At 40.8% G+C, this 24,311-nt stretch overlaps 1 protein-coding gene across 1 annotated transcript in view; it reads right to left on the reverse strand.

The window, feature by feature from the left end:
• Window positions 1-5,689: 5,689 nt before the first annotated feature.
• LOC109469951 (autophagy-related protein 2 homolog B-like) overlaps window positions 5,690-24,311 on the reverse strand; it is a 31,392-nt gene continuing 12,770 nt past the window's right edge. Inside the window, exons 18-43 of the mRNA XM_019768717.1 lie at window positions 24,066-24,208; window positions 23,157-23,320; window positions 22,348-22,544; window positions 21,408-21,558; window positions 20,690-20,895; window positions 20,369-20,449; window positions 19,730-19,836; window positions 19,151-19,243; window positions 18,951-19,024; window positions 18,492-18,559; window positions 17,830-17,988; window positions 17,148-17,259; window positions 16,439-16,552; window positions 15,377-15,600; window positions 14,577-14,796; window positions 14,227-14,275; window positions 13,544-13,688; window positions 12,050-12,217; window positions 11,250-11,351; window positions 10,841-10,904; window positions 10,245-10,440; window positions 9,355-9,424; window positions 9,015-9,097; window positions 8,431-8,552; window positions 7,647-7,948; window positions 5,690-7,107 (exon numbers count right to left, since the gene is read on the reverse strand). Of these exons, the coding sequence (XP_019624276.1) occupies window positions 6,874-7,107; window positions 7,647-7,948; window positions 8,431-8,552; window positions 9,015-9,097; window positions 9,355-9,424; window positions 10,245-10,440; window positions 10,841-10,904; window positions 11,250-11,351; window positions 12,050-12,217; window positions 13,544-13,688; window positions 14,227-14,275; window positions 14,577-14,796; window positions 15,377-15,600; window positions 16,439-16,552; window positions 17,148-17,259; window positions 17,830-17,988; window positions 18,492-18,559; window positions 18,951-19,024; window positions 19,151-19,243; window positions 19,730-19,836; window positions 20,369-20,449; window positions 20,690-20,895; window positions 21,408-21,558; window positions 22,348-22,544; window positions 23,157-23,320; window positions 24,066-24,208 (3,648 nt within the window). The 3' untranslated portion in view covers window positions 5,690-6,873. The remainder of the gene's footprint in view (window positions 7,108-7,646; window positions 7,949-8,430; window positions 8,553-9,014; window positions 9,098-9,354; window positions 9,425-10,244; window positions 10,441-10,840; window positions 10,905-11,249; window positions 11,352-12,049; window positions 12,218-13,543; window positions 13,689-14,226; window positions 14,276-14,576; window positions 14,797-15,376; window positions 15,601-16,438; window positions 16,553-17,147; window positions 17,260-17,829; window positions 17,989-18,491; window positions 18,560-18,950; window positions 19,025-19,150; window positions 19,244-19,729; window positions 19,837-20,368; window positions 20,450-20,689; window positions 20,896-21,407; window positions 21,559-22,347; window positions 22,545-23,156; window positions 23,321-24,065; window positions 24,209-24,311) is intronic.

The raw sequence follows: 24,311 nt of genomic DNA on the forward strand, positions 1-24,311 counted from the left end.
AGACCAAATTAGATTTCTTCTCTACATTAAAACCCTGACTTCACATCATATCATATCATCAACCTAAATTACATGAAATGTTAAAGAAAAACACCTTGTCAGATGCTTTCTCAATCAAAAACTGTCACAAAAACTTGTGATCAGGATCATAAAGACAGTACAATGTCAAACTTGATTCCAACACAGAAAGGACAAAGATCTAATTTTCAATGACCACTGTCACCTTCATCAGAATAATGACCAATCACTTCAAAACGTAAACTTGTGAGAGTTATAGTTACAGACATGTGACCTTATTCACACAAGACTATACACGTCAGATACATGACATCAGCAATTGATCAAACGTTTACTCTCGCAAGTTTATGTTTGGAAGTGATTGGTCCTTATATATAATATAATTATTCTAATGAAGGCAACAGTCAATTGGTAAAACAAGTGGACACTAAACAAAGCTAAAGCTACAATTTCATTTTCTTTTGGAAATGTTTACAAATAATGCACTGATGCAACACTAACATCAACATGTACATCAATTTGTCTGAAGAAAAGTCTATTTCCACTTTTAGATTGCCTAGTAAAAGAAATACAAATAAATGTATACCGGTATATTGTGAAATACTTACTTTTGTAGTATTCATTTCCCTCGGTGTCTTCAAGTCATCTGGTTTGCTGAGCCGTCTGGACAGCTGACCTTCAGGACACACCTGACGATATGAAAGGATAATTAGTGTGATGAATAAACATCACCAGGCGATACTGAGTGACCATAAGAAATTATAACATCACACAATACAACTAGCCCATAATGATTGTAGAAATGTAGAAATCATTACGAGTTAGGCTCTAGAAGATTGCTATTGAAAGTGTTTTGCCTCAGTTCTTATACATGCAGGAATGGACTACATGTACAGTGAGTAGTAACTTAAGGTAAAACTGATAAGCTAAATAAATACATATGACGTGTTACTTTGCCTCTTCTTATAAATGTTGACAAGTGCCTAAAGATCTTAAACTTAGTCATCTATTCAAATAAAGCAACAGAAAGTTATAGAAACATGTTTTGCTGTTTGTGTTTTATTTCTAATGACATGTTCAAAAGAACCTTCTAAAGCATATAATGTTTCACCTGTGGATGATGTTGTCTTGTTATCTTTTTCATGTGTCTCCAAATCCCCTGGTCTTCTCCAAGACAGTCTTGTCAGGTTCAGACAGGAGTCCTCACTACTGCATCAGTCAGCAGCCACCTAACTAGCAGACATTACAATTTACAAACTTGCCTCAAATAACATGAAGTAAATGGTAGGTAAATGCAGAATTCAGATTTTTCTTACCTCATATTATATAGAGTCTTCAAATCTCCAAGTCTTGTCTGGTCTGGTTCAATCTTCTCTTGTCAGGTTTAGACAGTCGACAGTCTCACTACTGCATCAGTCAGCAACCACCTAACTATACAGACATTTATATTAATAGAAGTTACACACTTGTCTCAAATAACATGAAATAAATGGTAGGTGAAATGCAGAATTCAGATTTTTCTCACCTGATATTCATCTAGAGTCTTTAAATCTCCTGGTCTGGTCTGGTCTAATCTTCTCTTGTCAACTTTAGACTGAGGAGTCCTTACTTCTTCATCAGTCAGCAGCCACCTACCTATATACAGACATTAGAAGTTACACACTTGTCTCAAATAAACCCGGCAAGTAAATGGTAAAATGCAGAATTCAGATTTTTCTGACCTGATATTCATCTAGAGTCTTCGAATTTCCAGGTCTGATCTGGTCTAATCTTCTCTTGTCAAGTTCAGACAGGAGTCCTCCACTACTGCATCAGTCAGCAACCACCTAACTATACAGAGATTACAAGTTACACACTTGTCTCAACATGAAGTAAATAAGAGGTAAAATGAAGACCTCAGATTTTTCTTACCTGGTGTTTATCTTGGAGTCTTCGAATCCCCAGGTCTGGTTTAATCTTCTCTTGTCAGTTTCTTACCCCTGCTGCATCAGTCAGCAGCCACCTATAGCTACAACTATAAAGACATTACAAGTTACACACTTGTCTCAAATAACACGAGTAAATGGTAGGTAAAATGCAGAATTCGGATTTTCCTCACCTGGTATTCATATACATAGAGTCTTCAAATCTCCAGGTCTGGTCTGGTTCAATCTTCTTTCGTTAAGTTCAGACAGGAGTCATCACTACTGCATCAGTCAGCAGCCACCTAACTATACAGACATAAGACGTTACACACATGTAACAATTGTGGTAACATTAAGTAAATAAGACGTGAAATGAAGACATCAGATTTTTCTCGAGTCTTCAAATCTCCAGGCCTGGTCTGGTTCAAACTTCTCTTGTCAGGTTCAGACAGGAGTCCTCACTACTGCATCAGTCAGCAGCCACCTAACTATACAGACATTAGAAGTTACACAGTACCTGAAGCTACAAGTAAATATTAGGTAAAATGCAGAATCTAGATATTTTCTCACCTGGTGCCTCTGTCATCAGTACTGAACACCTGCACAGGTTGCTGACCCTCAGAGCACAGTTAACTCAGACAGGATTCTATGAAAAAAAATAATTACAAAGCATTATCAACCTGCCATACATTGCAGAAACTGCCATTATAACACTGAACAAACTTTACCAGCTATAGATGCCTTAGTCTTATCCATTAAAGGCATCAAAAGCAATTTTCAGGTCTGTATAATTTTATAAGCCAATTTCCTGGTCATTTCTTAATGTAGTAAGTTGAATCAACATTCAACCTTAAAAGTTCAACTTTGTACTTTATCAACCCTGAAAAAAGGTTGATTGTTCTATTTTCTAGGCTGGCGCTAGCTATTTAATGGTGGCACCTAAAAATAGAGGACTCTTTACATAGTTTGTTTTGGTTAAAATGAGTATGAAATGATTTTACAGTGAAAAACAGGGATATTAACAGCAATAAAAAATCAAACTCCTTGAACTGAAATTTAACTCCGCGCAAAATTCTAAAAACAGCAATTGTTAATTAATAAAAATGGTAAATTCTTGTATGCATGATACGTGTACAGAAGAATCAAACTTTCATGCCGTTTTTATTTTGGCGCCTTCAAGCTTTGACTTGTTTACGTAAGTTTTGGCGGGAACACCTAAAATTATGCACACCTGCACATTCCAACAGATGTATCTACACGTGTAGATAAGGAAAACTTGAAAGCCAGTTTTTCTACATTAGTATAGCCTCAAAACGTTGAACATTTGACAAAAAGACATACACATGCATTCAATACTCTACAGGAACGCCGCACATGGTTAATGCTGAAGAAAATGTGGTAAAATATTGTGACTTTTTCAAAGCCTGTTTTACGTTAGGAACGGTCGCTTGGAACTTATAAAACCACGTGTTTTCATTCGAAATATAACTTGACATTTTGTTACTAGTTGCAAGGGAATAATATCAAATTGTCAGCCAACAAGTTTGTTGGTTTACCTGGAAAAATAAGTGAAGTCGTCTCCACACCACGCCACTCCAACTGTCCCGCCATTTTGTTGTCTTGTCCAAAATTCACCAGGTCAGGAAATCCGCACTTTCTCTTCAAAACATCACCAGAACGGCACAAATCCACAGCGAAAACTTCCCCAACGCTCTGCTGCACACTTAAGAAAACATTCCATTGGCAAAAACTCGAGAAAGTACCAGAAAAGTTGACATGAATTGCAGCCTAGAATATCCCTGTCGTGCGAGAGCGCCATTTTGAACGGAAGCGTGATTTTTACACAGGTGTGGAAAACAGCTGTGTCTAATTAATGTGAAACCGATAATCTAATTACGAATGAATGAAAATGCAGCTGCAGGGTGGCTTTAGTATTCTTATCATTGAAAAAAAAAACGCTTTCACGAATAACGTTTATGCGAAAAGTTAACGCACACACTCAGACAAACATATCTGTCCTTGGTACTGAACAGGAAAACAATTGAATTTGAAATACAATCAAGGAGTCGCAGTGCATGGATCAAAAGCGGCCTCTAGCTGTTCATTGCAGTACTGCACCATAATGTTGTCAGCCGGTCATATTACTGCAGTAATTGTTTATGGCCGCCTAGGGGCGCTTTTGATCCATGGCAACCTCAACATCAGGTGATTCAAGCTGCAAAGGAGGCGGACCGGCATATATCTTACCAGCATAGTTTCTGAAGAAAAATTGAAAGGTGAATACCGTCCTTGACTACCTGTCTGGACCACTAGGGCTTGTCCATTTCCCGGTGCAATACAGCTACTTTCTGTACTGCAGTGATTTTTTCGCCGCTATGGGGCGTTTTTGATCCATGGCGATTTCAACACCAATGTCAGATGTTCTACCGGTTGACGGATTGTCATGATTTTTAGTATGTACGTGGCTCAAGAGATGCTTGACATAATTAAATGCCAATTAGGCAAATCATGGGATAAATAGCATAGTTAGTAAGGACATTCTATAAACCTGCTGTGTTCCACAATAAGACTATGGAACATATGGTATGTGTGATTGAGAACGAAACATTGGCAGATGTAGATTATGTAAATGACAACCTAATTTGCATAATTTGCCATAACTTCATAGTGGTGACTGCAGGGAATTTCATACTTGCTGCATTTCAAAGTTAAGCGAAGGCGAACATCAATAAACATAATTTATTAAAACCATTTACCAACATTCATTTGCATAATTTATGATGAAGTGTTAGAATATCTTTCTTTGTTAAGATATGACTGTCATTGGGTGGAGCATGTGATCAACTGATATCAATTCTTTTCATAATGAGAAAAACGTATAATTTCATCATTTGGAACGTTTAATACTTGGTGAAGGTATGAAATTGTGGAACTCTTGTTTCTGTTCAGCGAAGCTTCTTATTTATTACAAGTGACTTACATATATGTACACCTATTGGTTTGCAATGACATCTACCAAACAAGCAAGTGTGTTATAATTGTTTTCTTTTTACTTCCAAGGCAGGGTGATCCTACCCAACCTATCCCACAATATTTAAACAAGTGATCACTAATATCATGTACATATGGCCATGTTAGCTGGACATGGCATTTTGGATATAACAGTTTGCATATGACAAGTACTTTCACAATGAAAGCTTTATAGTAGCAACATTAGGTATATATACATGTACATGATAATAATGGAAAAGTAGCTTGCTCATTACACTGTGCATTGTATATTAATAATAAAACATGATTTATGATACATTGGAACCACAGCACAATTTGCATCTCCCTCACACACAGGAGGCTATTGCAACTTTTTCCCATTATCAGGCAATGTTGATTTGATTATATGGATGACATCCTCTAGGAACTCCAAAACTGATGCGAGCGTGCGAATAAAAAAAGTTTGGCAAAAAAAAAGTTGCTTTCATTATGAAATCTACGTGGTTTTGAAGGTTGAACAAATGACATAGAGTATGGTTTGGCGAATAATCTACTCTTCAAATTCATGTCTTTACATTTTTGTCCTTTTGTTTGGTTTTGGCATTCAGTATCGTTTTCCAATGTTTTTTTTTTCAACTTACTCTTTGCTCATTTTGCAACTGTTTTGTATGATTTACAGTATGGATGAAAACTTTCTTTTTTGAAACGGCCGAAAATTCATGCTCGCGGATGTCATCAAATCAACATGGCCTCAGTTCCCAACATTCAATCAGTTTACTAGTTCGACAAAAACGGATTTAAGAAATGCACTGTATCATCTAGAGTATACAATACAGAATAGATCATATAGAACACAGATTTCCAACAAGCGTGAGTGTATTCAACACATCCCGTTACAAGAGGAGCATGCAACAAAGCTAGCCCCCTTCACGGGCTCTACGACTGGGCTTTTTGGGAGCATTTTTATTATAATGCGCCCTTTCCCCCTTATTTCTGCCACATCACTTCTATTTGTACCGGGGGTTCTTTTGCCGGCCCTGTAAAAGATCCTTAACGTTGATATGCTACAAAGAAAAGAGCACATTATACATTTGTACATGTTCCACAGTACAAAAAGCCCAATCATAGGGCCTGTAACGGGGCTGCAGCAAACTAGAAGCTAACCAATTGCACAATATCTGACACAGCTCTGACTGAAAACTCAGTACCTCAACAGTGTTTGACGCAGCCTTTTATCTTTGTTTCACCTTTAGTAAAAAAAAAACATGAAGAGAAGTAACCAATGCTAATATATACTTCGCAAATGACATACTGTGGGCTGTTTTTGCCATGATAATATTCTCTTAGGTGCACTTGTCAACACATGAAAACCTACGTCATGTTCCCAACAAGGCAAATCAAGATACAATGTACCAGTGTCAAGAAAGCAGACTCAGAAATTTTGCCTAATTACTGTGAAGACAGACTGGATGATTGTAACAATGAGCATTTGCATTGCCTAAAAGCCCTTCAAGATACTGTACAATGAAGGTCACAATCAAATTTTAAAGGTATAATATTAAGATCATATAAGATATACATGTACATGCCACATTACTCCCCTAAACTACCATCCTTAGTTTGACATAGCCTCAAAGCAGACTTCTTGGGGGGCAAGACACTATCCAACCAACTTGCCTAACTGGCTGGATTCATAGTGTCTTCCCCCTGACAATTCTGCTTGGAGACTAACTTTCACATCTGCATGGAGACATTTCCAATATCAGTTTAACTCGCATGTTAGACACAGATAAAAACTATACAATGAAAGGTAAATTATGAAGATAGCATACAGCAGCTGACAACTACACCAGTTTGGTGTGTTAAATCCAGTTTTTTTTTGTTTAGCGTTAATAGTCCCTTGACCTAAAGCAGTACAATGGTTCATTGACATCATCAGCGACATTTGAACAACAAAAAGCTATTTCTGCTCCTCCGACCGCCACTTTTCCGACGCCTCGCGTCTGGCGTCCGGCAGGAACTGGTTGCGGACGCCGCCGATGACATTGGAGGTGGCCTCGGTGGCCAGGATGACCGGTTTGACCATGGTGGGGGGGATCTGTCGCAGCACCCCTCCCACCGCTCCCGTCACCCCCTTCTGTTCATGCTGCTCCGCTGCCACACGGTAGATGGTGTGGGCTGTGTCTGTAACACCCTGGGAGGGAAAAAACAAGTTGTCTTCAGCTAAGCTCACCTAATTATCATTCTTAAAAGCCACCAATTTGATTTGTAGGTCCCAAAAGGGCAAAAAAAAACATGTCTAGGCATCCTATAAGTCCCATGAATCTAAATACTTTTTTGGAAGTCAAGAAAATGAAGCGGGTGAATCCGAGAACCAATTAGATTGGCAAGGCCTTAGCACATTTGATTGCTCTACTGACCAGTAATATACATGATTTCCTTATCCTCTTGGTGAATATTTGAATTGTGATACTTGACTACACAATACAATCATGTACTACGCCAGTGCAAAATCCACATGGCACTTCTGCAGAAAGTGTCGTTTCAGGTCCTGTTCAGGTATTTAAGGATGATATTCTATCTGTAGTTTCCGAATGTTGTGTCAGAAAAGATATCTTGAAAAAATCCTGAATGCATCTTTCACCTAACATCCAACAGAAACCGTGATTTTTCATAGCTGAAGTACGTTCTGTCATCGTGCTTACAATACACACATGGAGACTGTTGCCTTACCTCCCTGACGACATTGTAAGCCTTAGTGACACCCTCCCGTACGTCTGCCGGCTGTTGCGCCATGCGGTGCTGGATGAACGTTCCCTGTCCCAGCTTCCTCACGCTGGGCCCGGACGACAGCATGTCGTACGTGAACTCCGCAGCCGTCTGGATGGACTGGACCACCCGATTGGTCAGCTCCAGCGTCGCCATGGCCGTGGACGTGGCGAATGAGCTCGCCCCTCTCTGCAGACCGCGGACGATGCGACCATCTTTACGGTACTGTTCAATAGGCAGCCACACCAGGTCCACTATACCTTGGACTGGATGAAAGAATAAAACAATTTTTTTTTACAAGAGGGAACTTCATACATCGTACTTCTCATCTCTCAAGTGCACAGAAATTTTGAAAGAAGCAAAAAATGATACAATGTACTAAAAAGATCAACAACTGACTTGCACAATGCATAATGTTTACCTTCGCATGGTCTAGCCTTAAACTATTGCAGCTCTGTTTATGCTTACCCCAAGACGTTAATAATATTATGTATAATGTATCATTGTGACCAGCACCTCTACCTCTGTCTGTCTACTTGCTACATAATGTAACCCATCACCACAGTGTCTGCTACAGCACCAGTTACCATGCTGACAGACATCTGTCCAGATCATCGACCTTATTTGTTTGGAATGGAAGAAAAGGAAGAAGACAAAACAGAGCAAAATATCTATTCTCCTTCAAATAAGGTAAACATGATGATACAAAAACGTGAAAATTTAGAAAATGCCCGTGTCTTTTACTTACCAATTTGTACAAGAGAATGCATCGGCCCTACTCCCCCCAGGATCCCAGGCAGTTGGTTTTTCCTGATGTCCTCCCCCCACTCTGTCACGGCGTAGGCCACCATCTTGTCATACCCCAGTAGCCTGTACACACGCAGTACATGATTTAAAAGCTTAAGTTGCAATGATGATTGTGTTACATTCAATGCATGAAAGCACTGTTCTACATGTACAATGTATGTACTACACCTGTACAGTTCATTTTGGCATTGAGTGAAATAGGATCTGGAGAACAATTCCCTTAGTCTGGTTCACAAAATTACTGTGTATAAATAATATTATGCTTCCATGCAAACAATCAACAGTAATGGAGAATTTCTCTAAGTTTGCATCATCAGTAAATTACTTATAAACTATAATGCCAATTTAATACATTTGTAAATTCCCAACTCTGAGCACAGTTACAAACCCAAGTTCAAGGCACCTGGCACATGTTTTAGGTACATTGTACTAGTATATGGGCTACTGAAACTTGCTTGCCAATGGCCATATCTAAGGATTCTGAATATGATTGTACGGCTGTTTGTAATTTCAAAATCAACTTACCCGTGTCTGTAGTTGAGTCTTCTCAGCTTCAACTCAGAGTTGTTGAGTTGACTGAGTCCTAGCAGCAAACCTGCAAATGCACCCTACAGGAGAGGACATATAGCATATTAACTAACAGTTTCTATCATTTTCAGCATTTACATTCTACATCAATCTACATCTGCAATGGAAACAAAATCTGACTTTCAAGTAATGAATCTTGACTTGATTTAAACCTGGAAACGTACCTCCTTGGAAGAAGAAAGACTAGACTTAGTACACTACGGTGTTTGCTGAAGAGAAATGCCACTCAATGATCATGACACCTGGTTTGATGTGAATGAGTAAGAAGAAGACAGACCTGTTCCATGTCCACCCTCTTCCCGTGGTAGTCTAGTCTGATGGGCACCTCAGGAGAGAAGGTGAACTCCCTGGAAACAGATATAAACATTTGAAGCATAGTTCCATTCTTATACTGTAACAGTACTTCATAGAGCAGAATTTGGAAACTAACAAATTGCCAGTGGGAAAAACAATCATGGGAAAGACTGGTCAATGTTGTAGATATGGAATGGAGACATGCCACACAAAATGTAAGTAACTTACGTCACACATGGGACATGATATTATTAGTTACAGGTGTTCCAGCCCATGTGAGAACTTGGATTATCACACACTCAGGCTTTTGACCGTTATCATACAGCTCTATACAACAATTCAAACACATGTGCCATGCACGAGAAAATTGGTAGCCAAACAGCTCCTTCAGTGTATGTGCTAAACTAAAAGGTTAATAGGTAAACTATGTAGCTGGTATAACGCCTTTTGGGGTAACACTCCAGCTTCACAGGCACATGAACAACCTGTTACATGCTTTGCACATCTTCTAATGAATATTCTGATCTAACTGTAAGTATTGTTTAAACCTACAGAGGTTACCCCGGTAAAACTGGAAGGCATTCCTAAACCCTAACCTGAAGAAGATAGGACCAGCAGGACTGGATTCTGACAGCCCACTAAACTAGATGAAATCAAACTTAACCTTCTCCCTGCTGCCTAACCTTGTAACCAATAGAAAACTTGTAGTTGAATATATACTTCAGTGTATGAAAGGTTAAACCCTAACCTTAAGAAGATAGGACCAGTAGGACTGGATTCTGACTGCCCACTAAACTACATGAACTCAAACTTAACCTTCTCCCTGCTGCCTATAATTTCTACTTCAAAGGTTAAAACATTATAAACCCTAACCTGAAGAAGATAGGACCAGCAGGACTGGATTCTGACAGCCCACTGCCCCTGGATGAGCTCATGCTGGAGTCTGTACCCTCTGCTCCCCTGATGACAGGCTCCTCCCCTGACATGTCACCCAGCGGGGGGGACCCTACCAACATCACAGGACTGGGAGGGGAGGTCTGCAGGGGACTCACACTGCTGTCTACTGCATCTGGGAAAAACAAAGGGTACTTGTTAATTTGTTTATTTGCATTTTCCATACGTTACAATGGAGGGGGACAAAACAGGTAATAAAGATCATCTTCCAAGTTGTCTCCCATGAAAGACAATTATAAAATACAGATTTTGGCAATAGATGTGAAACTTAAAACATCAAAACAACTTAAATGCAGGAAAGTAAGTATATGTATTCCATAGAACAAAACTTTTCCTTCAATCTATACTGTGTGATTTAAATTGCAGTCAAGTTAAGAAGGAACAAAACAGCAGAAAAGTTTTTTTTACCCTCAATAGCAAGTCGAACACAACGTCATGACACTACCAGTAAATCATCAAACAAACAAAGTTATGTGTCAAAACAAATCATCATGTTACACTACACGGGTACATACCAGGGCAGGTACTGGTTTCATCAGCAAGCTCTGAGAAGAAGTCTCTCAGGAAGTTGATGGCATCCTGTAGAAGATAGCAAGAAAAACATGCTTAACCTTTTCTAGTCACTATGTTGAAGCATCAGTCAGTAGGAGGCAACTTCCTCTGTGTCAGTTTTGTTCTTTCACATTAGGCCACACTGACTTAATTTTATCCATGATATCCACTGAAGGCCCCCAAACTAGAGCGTGCAGGTGAATAAAAAACAAATCCAGCCAAAAATGCTAAACCACAGGAATATAAAGCTGGTATAATTGTGATTTGCACCAGAAGTGGCGAGTGTGCAATCAACTATGCCACACAGACACCACATATTACACTATTAGTATTAGGCTTGCTACTCAGGTGTCGCCAAAAAGCATGTAGTACCTGATCTATGTTGAGTCTGAGCGGCAGTAGTGACACCCTGAGGCAGCACTCCTGGGCCTTTAGTTGGGGGTCAGGGCGGATGTGTAGGGCCTTGATCATCACCTGCACAAGTCAAACAGAAAAATACATCACAACATTTCAGACATGCAACTTCTAGTTTCATTTTATTGATGATACTGAAACTGATAATAAAGTACTAGGAAGATGACATCTGCAAAGCAAATGCATAACTACCTTCACATGGTCAAGCCCAACAAACTACAGTACTGCTCTGTTTATTCTTACTTAAACACATTCATGTATATGGTGACCAGCCCCTCAAACTCTGTCCTGCACTTGCTACATAATGTACATGTAATCCAACACCACAGGGTGTTTCCTACAACATCAGTTAGTATGATGACAGCTGTCTGGTGATTTCTTTGGAATGAAGAAAAAGAGGAAGAAACCGAGCAAAAACAAATATTTGACGAATATTTATAACCAAGAATGTTTATAACCAAACACACAACAAAAAGTTAGCTACATGTACTTTGGTGAGTTTTGGAGATACAATCTGCCTCTTCTTCAATCCAGTAAAGATCTAGACTTGGAGTTCTCTTGTAACAACAAAACAATAATGTTTTCCATCTGCAAGGGTTAACATAATCTTTCCATAATTGCATTTCTCAAGTACCACTTTGATACATAAAAGCCCAATACACATGACCACCTGCCCCTCAAAGAAATTCCGTGATATGCATTAAAAGGAGATACTAATGACCAAAAGGTACATTGATAAACCTGACATCATGACTGACCATGTTGGCGTGAGCCTGTTTCGGCCGTGCCTCGGACGTGTACTGATACAGGAACTTGTTGATCTGTGAGGAGGCCAGCCTGTCTCGGATCTCCAGCTCCGTGATGATCAGCACCTGTCTAGACGCCTGCTCCGTGTCCTCCGGGAACACCTCGTGTTGTAACCGCACCTGGAACATGCACCACTGGACAGTTAGTGATATTATCACATACCTGGGCTGTGAAAACTTTCGATACGGGCTTTTAACAGTTATCACATAGGTTTCCAAAAGTTCCATAGAAAGATTCAAATGGGTTTCAGGATTGGAACGAAGGATTTGACATTGTTACCCTAGGGTCCACCGCTAATGGTTATTCTAATAAAGTTTCAAAGTTCAAAGTTTCAAAGTTACTGTACAATTTTTTGTCTAGGGACACCAAGTTTCCTCAACTTCTGGCACATTTCGCATTGAAATGTGCATTTTCTTGGTTTCTTGGGAAGGCAACCATGGACAGCTATGTGTGAGGGTCATTCAGCACCATGGACAGCTATGTGTGAGGGCAATTCAGCACCATGGACAGCTGTGTGTGAGGATCATTCAGCACCCAGGACAGCTATGTGTGAGGGTCATTCAGCACCATGGACAGCTGTGTGTGAGGGTCATTCAGCACCATGGACAGCTATGTGTGAGGGCAATTCAGCACCATGGACAGATACATGTGGGGAGTCATTCAGCACCATGGACAGCTGTGTGTGAGGGTCATTCAGCACCCAGGACAGCTATGTGTGAGGGTCATTCAGCACCATGGACAGCTATGTGTGAGGGCAATTCAGCACCATGGACTGCTATGTGTGAGGGCAATTCAGCACCATGGACAGCTATGTGTGAGGGTCATTCAGCACCATGGACAGCTATGTGTGAGGGTCAATCAGCACCGAGAACAGTTATGGGTGAGGGCAATTCAGCACCATGGACAGCTGTGTGTGAGGGTCATTCAGCACCCAGGACAGCTATGTGTGAGGGTCATTTAGCACCATGGACAGCTATGTGTGAGGGCAATTCAGCACCATGGACAGCTATGTGTGAGGGCAATTCAGCACCATGGACAGCTATGTGTGAGGGTCATTCAGCACCACGGACAGCTGTGTGTGAGGGTCAATCAGCACCGAGAACAGTTATGGGTGAGGGCAATTCAGCACCATGGACAGCTACATGTGGAGAGTCATTCAGCACCATGGACAGATACATGTGGAGAGTCATTCAGCACCATGGACAGATACATGTGGAGAGTCATTCAGCACCATGGACAGATACATGTGGAGAGTCATTCAGCACCATGGACAGATACATGTGGAGAGTCATTCAGCACCATGGACAGATACATGTGGAGAGTCATTCAGCACCAAGCAGTGGGTGTTTCCGTTGTTGTGTTGGAACAAAGCTTAAATTTTAGATCTTTGATGTCTTGTTTTCAAAGTTATGACAACATGAAGTTTTGCAGATTATGACGGTCACCTTGTTCATCTGCAGCTCCACATGTACGTCTGTGTCCCTGCCTGGTCCCCCCCTGGCCTGCCAGCCCAGCCGCCCATGTCTGCTGTAGCTGGTGTCTCTCTGGGAACCTGCCTTGGCCGGAGAGTGCTGAGGACTCCGCACATACCTAAACACACAGCAATGGTAGCAGTGGTCATTCTCTTCTCAGTAATGGCTTTCACACTTGAGATAAGAAATGACAAGCAGGTACATTATGGCTGCAAGGAGACTGCTGGCAGAATATTATTTATTTATTTGAACAATAAACTATATACAAAATAAGTACAAAATTATGTAAAAGAATAATGTACAGGAGGAGGTAGGAAGCCTACGGGACCCTCCTTCTTCCTAACTTACTTGATGATGATCATAAAATTGATATCATAATGACAATTGAAAAGGAATTAACGAAAAACTTAAATTAAATACAGCAAAATTGTATACAAATCCAGAACATAATGTGCACAGAACTTCTAAGGGACCTTTCGTTCAAAGTCGTCTTTGCTTATTCAAGGATGCCATGCCATCCATAGCATGATGTGCAAAGGACAGACTTCTTTTGCAAACATCCAATAGAAAATGTGGTTTTGCACAGCCAAAGTACGTTCTGCCGATATGCCCATACAAGGTTGTGAAGACAAAAAATAAAGGGAGATAATACGTACTGCATGATGCCATGTGTTGGGCTGGGGTTGGCACTGCTGGAGCGACTCCCTTTGGGAAAGGAAGGAGAAACCATAAACACATGAAAATTACTCACATTCTTACAATTAGACTTTTTACTTAAACTTTTTGGTAACTCTAATAAAAAATTCTTTTTAGACCATTATACATGTACAGTATATGGGGGCAGTGGGTTGATGATCCACTGTGTCTAGGGCACAGTATTGGAAGGTGGAGCCCATCCCTCTCCTTCTACCTCCCCAACCAAAGTCAGGTAACCAAAGTCAGGTACCCATTTTACACCTTTACTACCAACACAGATGAATTTATGATAAAATGAACATTTGTATACCTTTAGCAGCCATTCTCTCCTGTGTCTTGCCAAAGTCAGATCCCCCGTACATGTGCCAGACTACAGACATCTCCCTGAGGGTGTACCTCAGCACGGCGGGGGGGAAGTGTTCGGGGGCCTTCAGCAGGTCAGACTTGCCCAGGGGCTGGCTGAAGTGGTTCTCCTCCACCCTGACGGGGTCTTCTGTCAGCACACGGACCTCAGGCTCACCGTGTCTCGGCTAGAGGGGGGACAACATTGTAGTAGATGACGTTAGGCCATTAGAAACAGACTGACACAAAGTAACAAGTTACAGTTGACAGTTATACTTCTAGTACCTGCTTTCTTCGTAGAAACAGCTTTTTTCATGGTTTTCGTTAAATGTTTGGTCAACATTGAATTAGAATTTTGCAGATGATATCATTCTTTTCGGACACAACATTGGAAAACTATAGACAGGATGTTTTGCCAAAGTGCTATGCACAATACATTGAGTTTTACAAGGGCGCAGCATACATTATTCTGCAACAATTATAGTTTACATGTCATTATTTACAAATTGAAAGTAAATGACCTTTCTCAACTGTTTTAGTTTATTTGAACTTTTTGACCTAGACAATACTCCTTTCTTCTTCAAAATTACAACAAAATACATAAAATAGCTGTTAAAATAGTGGCGTTATGAAAATAAAGACCTTAAAAGTTTGAGAATTTGAAGAAGATCCACAGTCACACATTATGCCCATTATCTTGTACGCCGTACTATTCAGCATATTCTCAGCAATGATAAAAAGATCTGCACTACAGTACAAGGTGCTCACCATGATGCCAAGTCCAGGGTCGTCGATGATACAGAAATCCTCGTCCCTGTCATCGCTCCAGTCATCCCCACTGTCAGCGGCACTGCCAGAGTCGTCCTCGGCCGCCACAGATGAGGTGGGGAGGGGGGCGCAGGTCTGGCCGTTCTCATCTGGGAACAAGAACATGATGGAGGGTGGGGACTGGGTCAGGCTAGAGGGCTCACTGCCGGCACCTGTAGACTGGGCTAGGTGGAGACAGCAAGAGGCATAACGTCACCCCACGTACTGCCATAGACTGGACCAACCTGTCTGGACTTGCCTCTTACTATTAGTCAAGCAAGTCGATTATTTGAAAAGTTGAGAAATTACATGAACAGGCACAAGAAGGGTTGACACATGTAGTACCATCATGTTCTAAACTGTTATCACACAGGCTTCCAAAAATTCGTTAACATTTCACATAGTATTACATCACATGCGCTGCTTTCGAAAAAAATTGGAACACTGGATTTGGACACTGGAATCGTTACAATTTTTCTTTGGGACACCAAATTTTCTCAACTTCTGGGACATACTGCATTTGAAATGTGTGTTTTCTGGAGTGGGTAGGACATACATGTAAATAAAATACAACACAGTGTACTCCGCATCGCCCTCAGTCCCAGCCCTCTCTTTGGCTGTTTGGGCGATCCAACCCGTGGTCAGGGTCAGGGTCATGTACACTGTGTTGTACATGTAGGGCCTAGGAAAAAAATGTTGCAGTAACTGTTGTGTTTCCTATTTCAGTCCTTAAAAAACTAGGTGTCAGATCGTGGAGCTAGAAAAGGTCAATCAGCTCAAAAAATTTATGTCCCCTGCAGGAGTCCACACAAAAATAGGCTAGGGTCGTCATTTTTTTCTAGGGTCGGTCGGGAAACAGGAAACACAACATTTTTTCTTAGGCCCAGTCTATATGTAGTGTTGTAGTCTCTAATGTATATACAGTATATGGATCAAAGAGTGTCATGCAATCGAAAGAAAGAATGCAAGGAGACCATGCGTGACAAGCTACCACTACATGCATGTGTACTGGCAGGTACACACCCGGAGTGGTCTGATATGGCACAGCGGCAGAAGAGGCATGGAGGGAGGAGGAAAGAGTTCTGTCCTGTGGTGCAGACAGAGGACTGGACTGCAGGCTGGGGTCCAGACCAGCTTTTGTAGTGAAAATGTGTATGGTATCATATGGTATGATTCTAGTACAGATCTCATGATCATAGCCTCCAGCAGGCCTACATAAGAGAATCCCGAGTAGAATTTGGCAAAAATAGGGTCTGACTGGCTGGGGGGGTGGGTCCACCGTTAGGGTTTCCACATCGCGAGACAAATCCTACGAGGGCCAAACTCCCCTGGCCAATTATTCTCCCAATTTGGCTAAATTTTACAGTAACTGTATTTGAACCCCTGTTGTCAGTCTGATGGAGACTACATTGTACATATCTCAGACAATTCTCAGAATCAAGCAAGATGCATGTCTATAAACAGAAGATACCCATCCTGGCAATGCGTTAAAGTGTTGATCTCCTTGACAGAAAATCATCAAAAAAAGAGACCACTTACCTGGAAAAAATGTTGTTAGCAAGATACGTTTAGAAAGGTTCATTCATCAATTTACTCATTTGTTCATTCATTACTCCATTCATTAATCCATCCATCCATCATCATCATCATCAATCTGACGTATTGCTCAAGCACACACAAGAGAAGTTCTCCCATTTCTCCTTCTAAGAAAATAAACTCTAGCCTAACGTACCACCATTGACGTCCCACACGTCCATCATGGCCTCTGCCATCTGGTCCTGTACATGGTCCATCACCTGGGGGATGGGACTGTCTGAGCGAGGTCTGGGCTGGGAGGGCTGTCTCTGCAGGGACAGGCAAGGTGACGGTTCATAATTACATAATGTAAACGCAGATGGTTTAGAACTTAACCTTCTCACTGTTGCCTAACCCCAGAACCAAATGGCTATACCTTAGCAGGTTGAAGGTTAATGCTGTTAATACACAATCATGTACTACAAAATGTAAAATTATAGAACAATATTATTGGACACATCCAGTTGGTTTTTGCTCCAGGCACATGAAATGGAATGATTATGTACCCCACCCAACAAAACTAGTGGCATACATTACAAGGCCAATACATTCGACCAGACCAACACGTCGAGCCTTGAACATTGGCAGAACGTACTGCTCCTGTGCAAAATCCATAATGTTAAGTACATTGCACTTCGGCAGAGCATCTATAAATGACATCCCATCTATAGTTTTCTAATGTTGTGTTGGGAACAATATTGTCTTCTGATGCAACGTTGACCAAACATCCAACAAAAACCATGCAAAATCTTTTTTTTTTTCGCACTGCCATGTGCAGTACGTTCTGCTGACGTGCTGAACAAAACCATCTATTACTAGTATTAAACAAAGAAGTGTACCTTTCTTCTGATTTCCTCACTAGACTCCATCTCCTCCACCCTGAGGTCTCCATCCTCGGCTAAGTACTGCAGCAGGGCCATCAGGGCAGCCAGAGAGTCACTACACGTCCGGATATGCAGCATGTTGTTGGACGCCTTCAGGTCAAATCTGGGCTGTTTCTGTTGGAAAGAAAGTGATCGAAAGTGATCTCAAACCATGGCTTGAAATTAAGAATGACAGCTCATCTGTGTTGGTAGAAACACAACGTGAGAGAATGGATCACACATCTTAATGTGGTTGATGAGATCGACCAAAATTTATGGTGAGTTCCCCTTTTTGTGTTGCAATAATTATTACAAAATGTATAAGTAAAGCTCAAACTTTATAACCAAGCTCGAAAGTTCACCATATGTTCTTGGTAGAAGTTATTATGAAACAATGCTAAGCATGAAACAAAATTAATACTGGAGCACAAAATGTAGTACGGTCGAAAATTTGGGTAAGTGCAATTTCTTGTCTAGGGAATTACAGTTCAAACTGGTTTTACAATGAGTTGAACCAATAAAACTAAAAGAACAATTACGCTACTCTTCTGCTAGTCGTGACTGAGAAGTCAGACACATTTACTGTGTTAAGCTAGTATGTGTGAGAAAATGTAGAATAACTCAGTTAAACAACTTACTGTGTCACTGCCTTCATTTAAGGTGAGCTTGAGTTCAAACAGTCCCATGTCCATCACACAAACATAGTCTGGTGACAAGAGAAATCAACATTAAGAACAACATGTATGTACTCAAGAGTCAAATGGAAAAGTCTTGACTCTGTATCAAAATGTTCCATGTAGATCATTCTACTCTTAAAATTGATGCTCAACTGCTAACTAAAGGGCATGCAATACTAGTTGCATAATACTATGGACATTTGTGCACAAAGATGCACTTTTGGACTGTGAGTAAAATTAAATACCTTCTTGACATTTAATTCCAAAAAAAAAAAAATTTAAAATTTGGTTGCATTACTTGTTTAGAATTTTGAATTTATGCACTACACAATAGAGACTTTGTCACATTTTACAGCTGCCAATAATTTTCTTTAACCGAAACAGCCACAAACACACGGTAGAAATCATTTCTGATCTTACTTCTCTTAAGGTCCACTGGTCCTTGGTCCCTCACGTTAGCAGACAGGTACAATGCTGAGTCATCCACAATAAATCTGCAAGAAAGTAACAACATGTTTTGTTCTCGAAAGGTGGAATGCCATAATGCCAAAAAAACATGAAAATAAACCACTGCAAAAGTTTCAAAATTTACAGTAAACAAAATTGATCTGGAGGGTTACCTTAATACAGAAATAGCAGAATCTACAACAATATTGCTGGATATGCTGAGTTTCTCCATAGTCAGCATGGCTCTCATTGGCAGGTGTACAGGTCTGCAGGGAAACACAAGAAAACGAGTCTGGAATTCCTTGCCACAAAACGAGGGAAAAGCATGCATATGACCTAAACCATATTCTTTTTTTAACAAAGCCATGCACAAAGGCGTGATACCTCAACAAATGTAACTAGGGGTGGGTACCGGTGTGGCTGTACCGGATCCAACTCAATATAACGTTAACTTTTCAAAGGCCTACATGTAATATCGAAAGAAAAACAAAAACTGAAAGCCGTAAACCAACAGTTTGAACTTGTGACAAAATACAAAATTATATTATTATAAAATATATATAATAGCATTTCTAGACATTTTATCTGGCCATGAAAGGTAAAAAATAACTTAACATCAAACTACATTAGACTAAATTGACACTACAATATACAAAACATAATTAGCACGGAGACCTGTACTGAATTGAATTGTGATCGTGGCATTACTGGGACAAGAAAGAACAGGTGTGTACTATAGTAACTGTAAATACCTGTAGTCTATAGCACAGCCCAGCAGGTGGATGTGTAGCTCTGTCAGGATGTGTGGTAATGTGTAACCCAAGATTGGGTAATCTACTACATCCAGGAAGTCTAGTATCTGCAAGGGAACATGGAACAGATTAGAACACTCTCGGCTAGGATGCTAAATGGCGGTCCCACGTTGGGGGAGAGCCATATGTAACTCCACACACATTAAAGAACCCACCACACCTTTCAATAGAGTAGGGGCATACCCCGGTGTGCGAATGTCCAAATTCTACAGCCCAAATACTACAGTGTAGCAGAATCATCAGCAAGTTGATGTTGGCTACCTCAACCCCAGAGAAAAAACAAGAAGACGAGACACATGCCTTCAAAGTGTTCAAGATTTGATTTAACTTAGTACAGTAACTGTAAAGGTAAAGGTAGTCCCATAGCCTTTTTTCAGGTCATAGGGGCAGTGGGTTGTGTGTGTGTCTAGATCACAGTATCATTGGAAGGTGGAGCCCATCCCTCTCCTTCCACCCCCTTTTACCTCCCCAACCGAAGTCAGGTACCCATTTTACACCTGGGTAGAGCATGAAAAGTCACGTAAAGTGTCAGTTGTACAACTGGTAAGACAATAAACAAAAACACCTCTTTTGCCTTACCTGTGTAAACCAGTGCTGTCCTTGTAGAAACACCTTGTGTCTTAGCGTTCCTCCTCTTACAGCAACAGCAACTAAGAACTCCTGTAAGACAGCAAAAGCTGGTTGACTGAGTCTGTCCTGCCACTTGCTACATAATGTAACCCAACACCACAGGGTGTCTGCTACAGCACCAGTTACCATGGTGAGAGTCCTCTGGTCCAGGTCATTGACCTTATCTAGTAATTGTAATGGCATAAAAAGAGGAAGGAGAAGAAACAGAGCAAAAACAGTTCTATTTTCCTTCTTCAAAGGTAAATATATTAATGAGAAAACATAACTGACCTTAACAGTTTCTGCCTTTTCTGTGTCCAGTGTGATCCTGACTCCCACAGACAGCATGTTGAGGCTGTCCCCTCCTGTCCCCACCAGTCCGGCCAGGCTGGTGTACACACCGCTGTCTGACCGGTAGATCAGGGGGTCCAGCTGGTCAGGGCAGTCTGGTGTGGCCCTGCCCACTATGTCCTCCCAGCTGTGGCCATCCACCTGACCTGTATCATCAAATGTAACTGTTACATAATATTTCTGTTTTTCACTGCACATTTACAAATGTATGTCCTGTTTTCATGTTCACTTCTGTGCCATGAACTTATCACGATGATTACTGTTACTAAATTATTTGTCTTTGCTCCCCCTCCCTCTCTGCACTTGCTGCCACCGTGAAGATTGAGTTCTGTGAACATGTCAATTTTCCTTAGACTAGAAATTTGCTACACTGACGACAAAGTGAAATTTTGCTACATTGCGGTTCACAGCATCTCATTAACATTTATCTGTATTCAAGCTCAAGACATACTGACAGGGGCAAAGATTCAGTCACGTAAGTACACGGTGATTTTAAACTTTGGGTATTTATGCACAATAGTTGGAAATATTCACAGGTAAAGGGATTTTGGGTAAGTCCATGTTCTTGTGTAACTTTTTGAAATTACAGACTGAGTTAAAACTTGTTTCATACACTCAGATGAAGTTTCAAGCTATATGAGAGACATAATTTGCTCACCTCTATGGAAAACCCCTGCCTTGTTGGTATGTACAAACAGATAACCCAGGTTAGGGTTCCCTTGATAGTTCACCACCACAAAGATGGTCCCATCCCTCACCTCCAGCAGCAGCTCCCCCTGTCTGTCTTCAGATGAATTGCCTTCCTCATCCTACACAATATTGCAACAAGAGGAATTCCCTATCAAACAAGTTGAATCCTGACTGTCCATCACAATTAGCTCATTTAGCAGTTCAACCAATGATAGTGTGGGAATTAGAGGGTCGACCAATGACAGAGTGGCTGCATGTCCATGAAATATTTGCATTTTCATGCTATTTCACATACAATTGGCAATTAAACATGAGCTCTAAAAACACAATTTGTACACATAATATTTTGGTTAGGTTTGAATACCTGCTGCAGAGTCTGACTGTTTGACCTTCTATTATATAATTTTACTTGTTTAAAGGCATCCAATTTGAAAGCAATTTCTGGGTGGCAAAACTAGATTTTTCAAACTACTTTATCTGATCATTTTTTTAATGAAGTAAATTGAATATTAATAGCATGCTAATACCTCTGACTCAAAAATTTGATGTCATAGTCTGGTTCTAGCTATTTATCGGTGGTACCAAAAAGTAAAGGGCCTCCTCACATAGATTGTTTTTGGGCTATTTCAAATGCTTTAAGTATGAAAATGATGACGAAAATGTACATGTACTAAGAAATTGTGTAAGAAACGGGAGGAACGGATAAAAACCCACTGGTCCCGGGCCGGGGTTCGAACCCACGACCAGTCCACAGGCAGACACTCTAACCGCTCGGCCGAAAAGGTCTAGACCCATCGGCCGGGTCAGTTGGTAGCGCCTATAAACCCCCCACTGTTACAATGACACTAAATCAGTAAATGTCAATACCAAAATACATTAGGTGCCTAGAGATAGAACAATCTGCTGACCTTGATTCTTGTGCCCAAGGCCAGTTTGCCATGCCCGATGTTGACGGAGACAGCCACAAAGCTCTGGGCCCTCCTCTGTCTGTACTGCTCCTGCTTCTGTTTCCTGTGCTGTCTCTGTTTGATCTCAGATGTGGAGTAGAAGGGTCCACTGTCAAACGGACCGCTGTCAAACTCATCATCATCATCTGAGTCAGAATCTGTAGGATGATACAACATTAATTAGGAGATATTTTTCCAAAATCAACTGTTACAGGAAATGATTGCATTTGGTCATTAAATGATATCTTCGATCAGTAGTGGTTTGGTCATGGTTGGTAGTCAAATTTGACTCCAAATTTGACTTAAATTTGGCTCGATTCAGAAGAAGCTGGTCAGACTAGGTCAGTGGTCCAGGGAAGGTTCTGAATGTGTGATAGGGTTCTAAGTGATATTATGTAAGATTTTCATTATTTTAAACATCGTTGTTTTATACATTTTCTTGCGTTATAAGACTACCTGGGTTCATAATGACATTTGGGGAGTTAAAGATCAACATCATTGCGCCACAAAAATGTGTTAAAAAACTGCCAGCTCCTCGGTTTGTGTACATTCTTTTTAGGAGCCTCCTACAAATACTGTGGGCCTGGTGCAACTTATTCTCATGCTTCGCTAAGTCGCCAGAAAAGCAAAATAGCAACACTAATAACAATGTACCGGTATGTTGAAAGTTATCGAAAATGACAATCAAGATAATAAAAATTCCAATTTCTATTCACAGTTTTGGCTGAAAATTTTTACATAATAATGCTTTAAGACAAAAGTGGACCTACCATACTGCAGGGCAGACTTGCACATGATGAACCTGTCCTTGCCTGCCCCCTGCATGAACTGACTGGCCAGGTCCAGCCCCACCTGACCCTGCAGGCTGTACTGGTCACTCGGGTTTACCGGTGACGGGGCGGCCGGCGCCCACAGACACAGGTCATTGTTTATTCTGTAACACAGGGAGATGACCATTTCAATACTGTGCCTACTAACAACAGGGATATCTTCAATGTGTTCTGCATACAGGTAAATTTCCCCATACTTAAACAAAATGCCAGTCATATGTGCAGTTGGGAAGTACATAGAAACTGACTGCTACATGTATGTGGCGTCCACTTTCAAAGACACCACTTTCTATGCAACTACATACAAACAATGCTGTAAACTTTACATTTGGTGATGAAAGAAATGCTTTTATGTAGTAAAACTACAGTGTAGTCAATGTAGTGTAGTCAGCAGTATCCTGCACCAAAATCTACTTCTTACTTTTATCATCATCCTAACAAGCATGTTGGCAGAACGCAAAAGCTGTTTAGTAATGTACTGTGCATAGCACTTCGTGAGAACGTCTCTTTTAAGATGATCATCGCAAACTTTAAGGATGACATCCATTCTATACTTTTCAAATATTATATCAGGAAAGATATTGTCTACAAAAGGCAAAATTCTGAGGCAACATTGACCAAACATCCAATGTAAACCCTGAAAAATCTGGGTTTTGCGCAGGTGCAGTATGTTCTGCCGACATGCCATATGTGTTGTCAAGTTTAGTTATATTGGAAGTGGGGAAAAAATGGCAAAATTCTGATGCAACGTTGACCAAACATCCATCGTAAACCCTGAAAAATCTGGGTTTAGCGCAGGTGCAGTACAATTCTGCTGACGTGCTACAGCAAGCAGAAGAGATGCCTCACCTATTGTACAGGTTCTCATAAAAGGCTTTGTCCGGTAACACCAGGTTGACGTTAGGGAAGGAGAACTCCAGACATATTCTAGCTGTGGCGATGGTCGTCTCCTGGAAGTCTGACAACTCCGCCTGGTCACCCGGCATGATCATCTGTGGAAAAAACAAATTTCTAAATTATCTCAATTCATCGAAAATTCTTTCATCAGGTACGAAAACAATAGTAGTGGACTATGGCTAAACATCCCATCCTAAG

The sequence above is a fragment of the Branchiostoma belcheri genome, unplaced genomic scaffold (assembly GCF_001625305.1).
Source record: "Branchiostoma belcheri isolate BF01 breed outbred unplaced genomic scaffold, Haploidv18h27 scaffold212, whole genome shotgun sequence".
NCBI classification, from domain to species: domain Eukaryota; kingdom Metazoa; phylum Chordata; class Leptocardii; order Amphioxiformes; family Branchiostomatidae; genus Branchiostoma; species Branchiostoma belcheri.